Source organism: Primulina tabacum, chromosome 11, assembly GCF_025594145.1.
Source record: "Primulina tabacum isolate GXHZ01 chromosome 11, ASM2559414v2, whole genome shotgun sequence".
NCBI lineage: Eukaryota > Viridiplantae > Streptophyta > Magnoliopsida > Lamiales > Gesneriaceae > Primulina > Primulina tabacum.
Genome location: NC_134560.1, coordinates 225,458 through 232,887, shown reverse-complemented (window position 1 = coordinate 232,887; position 7,430 = coordinate 225,458). Strand labels below are relative to the sequence as shown.

The window sequence follows — 7,430 nt, the reverse complement described above, 5'->3', positions numbered from 1 at the left end:
AAAGGAGGACCCCCGGTGAAATCAACACCCACATCCCCAAAGCGGGGTCCAGACTCAGAAGTGGAACCAACTAACGCACTAGAATCAAAGAGCTGCGCCTCCTTCTGCCAAGGAGAAAGGACATCAAAAGCATTCGAAGTACTCTTCGACTGTGAAGGAGCCTGCCCTGAAGGAGGAACAGCAGCAGGTGGAACTCGACGCGCAGGCCGTCTCCTTCTACGACGCTTAGGGCCAACAAAAGTCTCAGCATTAGGGTCCTGATGACCCTGGACCTCACCAAAAATGACACCCTCCTGGGATGACGGACCCGAAGCAGCAGTCTGAGATGGAGGGACTGGACCAAATGACTTAGCCCGGATCGGCCGGGGATTCTTGCCATGAGAGTAACAAACACTCGTCGCATGTCCCAGCATTTTGCAATCAGTGCAATAAGCCGGGATCCTCTCATACACAACCTCAATCTCTTGAGTGTGATCACCCCAGCCCACCCAAATGTGCTTTACGGGAGGCTCCAACACATTAATTTCCACACACACGCGAGCATAGGCCCCACGAGACACCTCAGCAGTGTGGTCATCAACTTTGATAGGCTTTCCCAAGAGCTTGGCAATAGCACAAAGGCTTTTTTTCTCATATAAATGCAAAGGTAATTCCGGGAGTCGAGCCCAAACTGGCGCAACTGGCGACTCCGCCTGAAACTTGAATTCTGGTGTCCATTTAGAAAAACGGATACCAAGTGAGCCAACCATCATATTACCACGCGCCCAAAGCCGTGCGTAATCCTCTTCACAAGAAAGAGTAATGACCATGAAACCCCGGGGTAAAAATTTCAAATTGAACGGTCTGACCAAACCCACTTTGCCAAAGGCAACAGAAATCATCGAATTGGGCACCACAGACCGATTCCCAGAAATTTTACCCACCAATGCAAATTTAAATGGCTCAATAAGGGATGAAATTACCTTATCCGGGAATAAAATACCCGGTTTCCCATCCAAAAAGGAAGGCTCGAGAATCTCCTCCATCGAGTTGAGAACATCATCAAAGCTATTCTTCACCGTACGAGGAGACGGGGGAGCCAAAACGTCCTTAAAAGACACATGAGGAGAAACAACTTTCGAACTTACATTGACCGCAGAAGCACCAGATGTGACTGCCGAGTTGACCCACGACACTTGACTAAGAGACTCAACCGAGTTGACTCGGCCCTTACCCACCGGACCACCACCGAGGACCGGCGACGTAGCAGCGAACATGAAACCGGTGTCGGAACCAGCAGAACCGGGCGGCGGAGGGGTGAACTCGGTAAACACAGTAGTCGGAAACGGTGAAGAAATCGGAAATTGGGCGTTTCCGATTGCCGGACTGAAACCAGAAATTGAAGATACCGGGATATTGTCCATGACAGGGGGAGTAAACGCCATGGAGGAATTGAGAAATGGAGGTGCGACGCCGGAGGAATTGAGCAAGGAAGCCGTCGCGATCGGTGAACAGTGACTGAAAATCGTAGATCTGAAATTGCCGTCGCATACGAACGGCGTTGGGGCTGATACCAGAGGCAAACTGATCGTCTGGGTGAGGGGATTCAAGATCGGGGTTCCATTAGCAACGAGGTTGCCGGAGATGGCCGGAATTTGGAGAAAACCAGACGGCGCAGACGTGAACAGTGCCGCCGAGGACAAAAACGAAGAACACGGCGGCTGAGGTGAATAATCCGGTCGCGCATGGGTATCACTGGAAAGCTGACTAAAAACCGATACAGGAGAAGTACCTCCGGTGCCGGGAAGAGCAGCGGCCGCCGGCGACGAAGAAGAAGTAAAAACAGGCGAAATTTCGATCTGAAAATCGGGGACGTTGCCGGAATCCAATCGGTCTGAGATTTTGGTATGTTGATCGGCGAGGGGAGGCGGTTCTAATGTGGGTGGTCGCCGGCCGGGATCCGGCGGCGGTGACATGGCGGCGGTAATGACGTGAATAGTGCCAAATTGGGGTAATTTTGGAATTTTTTTTTTCTTGAGAGCGTTTTTTAGGGTTTAGGGTTTAGGGTTTAGGGTTTTTGGTTTTTGGGGTTTGGGGTTTGGGGTTTGGGGTTAGGGTTTAGGGGTTTAGGGTTTAGGGTTTAGGGGTTAGGGGTTTGGGGTTTGGGGTTTGGGGTTTGGGGTTTGGGGTTTAGGGTTTTTTTTTTTTTTTCCGGAAAACACCGCCGGATGCGGGGGGGTTAGGCAGACCCCTACCTGTATATATCCACAAAATAAACAGTAACAAAATACAGAATACAGAAAAAAAAACCTAAAAGAGGAGGTGGATAAAACCATAATCTCCTCAAAAAGGCTAAAGCAGTAGAAACATAAATACAAAGCAACCTAGGGAAGGAATTACAAAAGCAAAACGAACCCTAGAAGACTACCAAATAAGCGGCAACAACTAATCAAAAAGGAGAAGCGCTATGAACCACATGCTGAGGAAGACAAAATGATAATGGCGAGATGATCGCAGAGTCCATGCAAAAGCTCTCATCCCGGAGCTATCATCCTGGAGAGTCCAATCTGTCAATATAAATATAATCTGGTAGCTGTCAACTGTACCAAACCCCACTAGTCAAAAGAAAATCTGGCCAGGAAGCCACTATACAATGGCGATCACAGAGTAATATATAGATCGCAATCCCGCCAGAACAAAAGATATCTAGCATCTGAATCAAAAGAGCAGAGATCTCGATCCCATGAAGTAGGAGTCTGACGAACATGTCATAAGAAGCAGAGGATCCTTTAGAAAGCACCCCATGAATCCACCATGACATCCAGCAAACACCTCTACAATAACTGATACGGCGGCCAAGGAGAACCAGCAGTAAACGCCCTCCAGGAACCATGAATGTGCCAAAGGAAAACACCAACAGAAATAGGGCAGAAACCCACTCAGAACAAACAAGAATACACACATCATGTGCAAGTGTCTGGACCCACTTGCACAGACCATAGGGAAGTGAAAAACAACCTCCAAGTACACTAACCTGCAATAAAATATATATATATATATATATATATGTATATAGATATAAATAGATATAGAGCCAGAGACCATAAAGAAAGAGATCCAAAAAAGAAGAAGGGGCTGCAAATGGCTAAGAGGATCTGTTTCTGAGGTATGGAAGCCCAGAATGATCAGATCTAGCAAGGGTGGAGATGTCTGGAGGTAGGGAAGGACCTAACTCTAAGGTGTACTGCCTAAAATTATGAGCCCTCGCCGCCAAGGCATCCGCCACAGAATTCCCTTCCCGGTAAATATGCGATAAATGAACAGATCGCCCCCTCATCAACAAAAGAATCCGTGTAACAAAATGTTCAAGATCCCAGCAGCACCGACGATAACGAAGTAAAAGAATGGAAATCCAAGAGTCAGTCTCAATCCAAAGAGGGAAGAGATGAAGATCAGAAGAAATGAGAAGACCCCTCCAAATAGCCCATAATTCTGCCCGGACATTGGTCCCAACTCCAATGAACTCACTGAAAGAAACCACCACATGCCCAGAAGAGTCACGAACAACCCCACCAACAGTAGAGGCCCCAGGACTACCTCTCGAACTCCCATCTACATTCAATTTAAAACACCCGAACGGCGGCCGCAACCAACGAACAATCGTCAGTTTACGAGCCCTACGCAACTGAACAAAAATCCCCATAGCCCTCGCAGCCTGCAAAACACCCCGCCAGTGCATGGGCTTAACAGTAGACGCAGCGTGAGCGAGGCGCAAATAAGACAAAATCTGAGACTTAACAGACTCCGCGGAAATGTGCAAATGACGGTGTTTCGCATCGTTACGAGCCGTCCAGAGAAACCATAAAACAATGAAAGGCAAAAACTCCTTCACGTGGCCCCTAGGAGTCCACCCCGGATGCCTCTTCCAAGCACTGAGGAAGAGTCTGAAATCACTGGTAAGGGGAATACGGACATGAAAAAAAACCCCAAAGTAATGCCATACAGACCTGGCAAGAGGGCTATCAATGAAAATGTGCGTGAATGTCTCAGGCATCTCACAACACTGACATTTAGACGCCAGCTCGAAACCACGACGCTGGAGCACATCGTCAACTGGAAGCCATTGATGCCAAAACCTCCAGAGGAAGAAAGACATAGTAGGCCTCAGCCAACTGCCCCAGCAAGGAGTGAAGATATCAGAAACTTGGTCTCTCAAGCGGACAAGCTCCCATGCGGATTTCAGCGAAAAAACACCGTCAGAACTATGCACCCAAATAGCCGAATCGGGCTCCCCCGATGCAATAGGGATCAGAGTAATAGTCTCAGCAACAGAGGGTGGGACAACTGAGCAGAGGAGGTCAAAATCCCAAGCCCCATCTGAAAGAAAGTGAGAAACACGGACACCCCGATCCCCCCTAAGCAGGACCTGACTAGACAAGGGAACATCCCCACACCAGATGTCATCCCAAAAAGCAACATCTCCCACCCCAATTCTCCATCGAATGCCAGATTCAGCACGAGCCCTAATCTTAAGCAAACGACGCCAAGTGGGAGAAATGAACCCAGCAGATGAAACATAAGCTGGATGCACCAACTGGCAGTATTTTCTCATCATGAATTTGGCCCATAGGGATGAACCTTGACGAAAACGAAACCATAATTTAATGGAGAAGCTATCCACAATATCTTTGAGCCTGCGAAATCCAAGACCCCCTTCAGAGACAGGAAGACATGCACGAGACCACCTCGCCCAATGCCATTTCTTATCCAAGGATCTGGATCCCCACAGGAAACCATTGAAAACATTCTCAAGCCTCTCCATAACTGCCAGAGGTGGCTGGACTACCTGGAACATGTAAATGGGAACCGAAAGGAGGACACTCCTAAGGAGAGTCATACGGCTCCCCGGGGAAAGAGTTTTAAGCTCCCAACCCTCCAACTTCTTACTCACCATCTGCACAAGGGGATCAAAAAGAGAGCAAACTCTATTCCCACGAAACAAAGGAACTCCGAGGTATTTGATAGGAAAACAACCCTCCCCAAACCCAGTGATACGAAGGAGACGGGAACGAGTACGACCAGAACACCTCGGAGGCAAAATAATGACACTCTTAACTGCATTCACCAACTGCCCCGAGCAGTTTTCATAGTGATGCAAAAAATCCATGAGACTGTTCATCTCACGAGTCCCACCATTGGCAAAAATAATGATATCATCAGCATAGGCCAGGTGGGAAAGAAGGAGATCACAACCAGATCGGTACCTAATCGCAGGATACTGACGATAAAGACGATCACGACCATGCGAAAGGTACTCTGCCCCCAAAATGAAAAGAAGTGGGGACAAAGGGTCGCCCTGCCGAAGACCCCTAGTGGATCCAAAGAATCCAGTGAGTGAACCATTGATATTAACTGAAAATTGGCAATGAGAAATGCAGGCAGATATCATCGACACTACCTGCTCTGAAAAGCCATAATGCCTCAAGACATCCAACAGAAAAGACCATTGGACCCTATCATAAGCTTTAGCCATATCCAGTTTCAAAATAACATTGCCACCACGGGTGGGGAGAGAAAGACTATGATTGAGCTCTTGAGCAAGGAGGATATTATCCGAAATCACCCGCCCTGGAACAAAGGCACTCTGATTCCACGAAACCAGCCTCTCCGCCACCTCCTTCAGCCGAGAATATAAAAGTTTGGAAATTATCTTATTAGTCACATTACACAAGCTGATAGGACGAAAGTCCGACCAAGCCTGAGCACCCATGACTTTGGGAATCAATGTGATCGTGGTGGCAGTAAACCCCTGTGGCAAGGGACTACCCCGAAAGAAATCCAGGACCGCATCAAAAACATCCTGATGGACAATCTCCCAGCAATGCTGAAAGAAGGCCGAAGAGAATCCATCAGGCCCCGCCACACTATCACGATGAATGGAGAAAACAGTCGCCCGCACCTCCTCCAAAGAAGGAGGGGCAGCAATATTTGCGTTCTCCAAATCCGAGATCACCAAGGGGAAATCAGAAAAATCTGGGCAAGAAAGCACAAAAGGATCCCCAGTAAGCAGGTTTTGAAAAAAGGCGGCCCCAGACTGCTGAATAAGCTCAGGGGAAGTAATGCAAGAGCCATTATCCCAAATACGAAAGATTTTATTAGCCACCCTTTTTTTCTTGACCATATTGTGGAAGAGTTTGGTGTTCCTCTCACCATCCTCTAACCACCTACAAGCGGCTTTTTGCCGCCAAAAATCCGCCTCCATGGCGGTAACCCTAGCAAGATCTGCATTGCAATTGGACAAACTAGTCCAATGCAAATCCGAAGGAGCAGCCTCGCAATCTGCCTCAGCAATCCGGACAGCCTGCTCCGCCTCAGCAAGTTTGGCAAAAAGATCACCAAAAACACTCTTATTCCACCACTTCAGATGGCTTTTGAGGCGCCTCAATTTCACAAAAAGACGGGGCATACCGTTCAAATGACACGGTAAATTCCAATTAAGCCTCACCGTCTGCAAAAAACCATGGTGCCTGAGCCACATGCTCTGAAAGCGAAAAGAACTCGGCCCACTAGCAAAGACCGGGACTGACACAAAAAGAGGACAATGGTCAGAGACCGTACGAATGAGGTGCTCCACACGAATAGAATGAAAATGGTCACCCCAATCAACAGACACAAAAACCCGATCAAGACGCTTCCAAATGGTCTTGTTCGTCCACGTGAACGAAGACCCCTCAAAACCAGCATCTACTAACCCAGAATCCAAAATAAAGTGATTAAATTCTTCCATGGGAAGCAACCGCCCACCAGAAGAACCCAAAAACTCCGACGAATTTCTGACTACATTAAAGTCGCCACCAACAAGCCAAGGACCCTGAGCAGGCTTAACCTGAAGCAAAGAATTCCAAAGCTGTCTGCGCTCAATGTAGTCACACTTAGCATAAACAAAGGAACAAAAGACAGTGGTCGGCAAAAAAGTAGCAGAAACCCGGAAGTGAAGGAATTGAGTGTGATCAAAAAGACACTCAACCATGACATCCTCAGCAAAGAAAACCCAGATATGACCCGAGGAGTTCGATATAACTCGAGAAAAACCAAAACGACGAGTCATAAAACGAACATCCAGATCAATCATGGGTTCCAAAATAGCCAAGATCTTGACTCTCTTATCTTTAACGTGGGCATGTAGCCTTTGTTGAGACTCCGAGCTCCGGAGCCCCCTGACATTCCATATGAGAAAATTCATGGAGAATGGGCACCAGAACCGCCCTGTCGCTTTTTACGCGACCTATGAAAAGCATTCTCCTTCCTTTTCTTAATATCCCCCATATCAGCATCCAGAATACGACCTTCAGACCTACAGCCATCACCCGACTCAGAATGCCGATCGAATTCCTGATCAGTATCTCCAGCAGATTCCAGCCGGAAGACCAGCTCACTGACAGAAGGACCCT

At 47.9% G+C, this 7,430-nt stretch overlaps 1 protein-coding gene across 1 annotated transcript; it reads right to left on the bottom strand.

Annotated features, from left to right (window-relative positions):
- Positions 1-2,575: 2,575 nt before the first annotated feature.
- Positions 2,576-7,222, bottom strand: LOC142518311 (uncharacterized). Its single transcript, XM_075621075.1, has 6 exons — positions 6,821-7,222; positions 5,939-6,709; positions 5,603-5,839; positions 5,438-5,492; positions 3,521-5,391; positions 2,576-2,956 (listed from the first exon to the last, which is right to left on the bottom strand). Exons 1-6 carry the CDS (start codon positions 7,220-7,222, stop codon positions 2,576-2,578), a joined length of 3,717 nt encoding a protein of 1,238 aa, XP_075477190.1.
- Between the last annotated feature and the right edge of the window lie 208 nt (positions 7,223-7,430).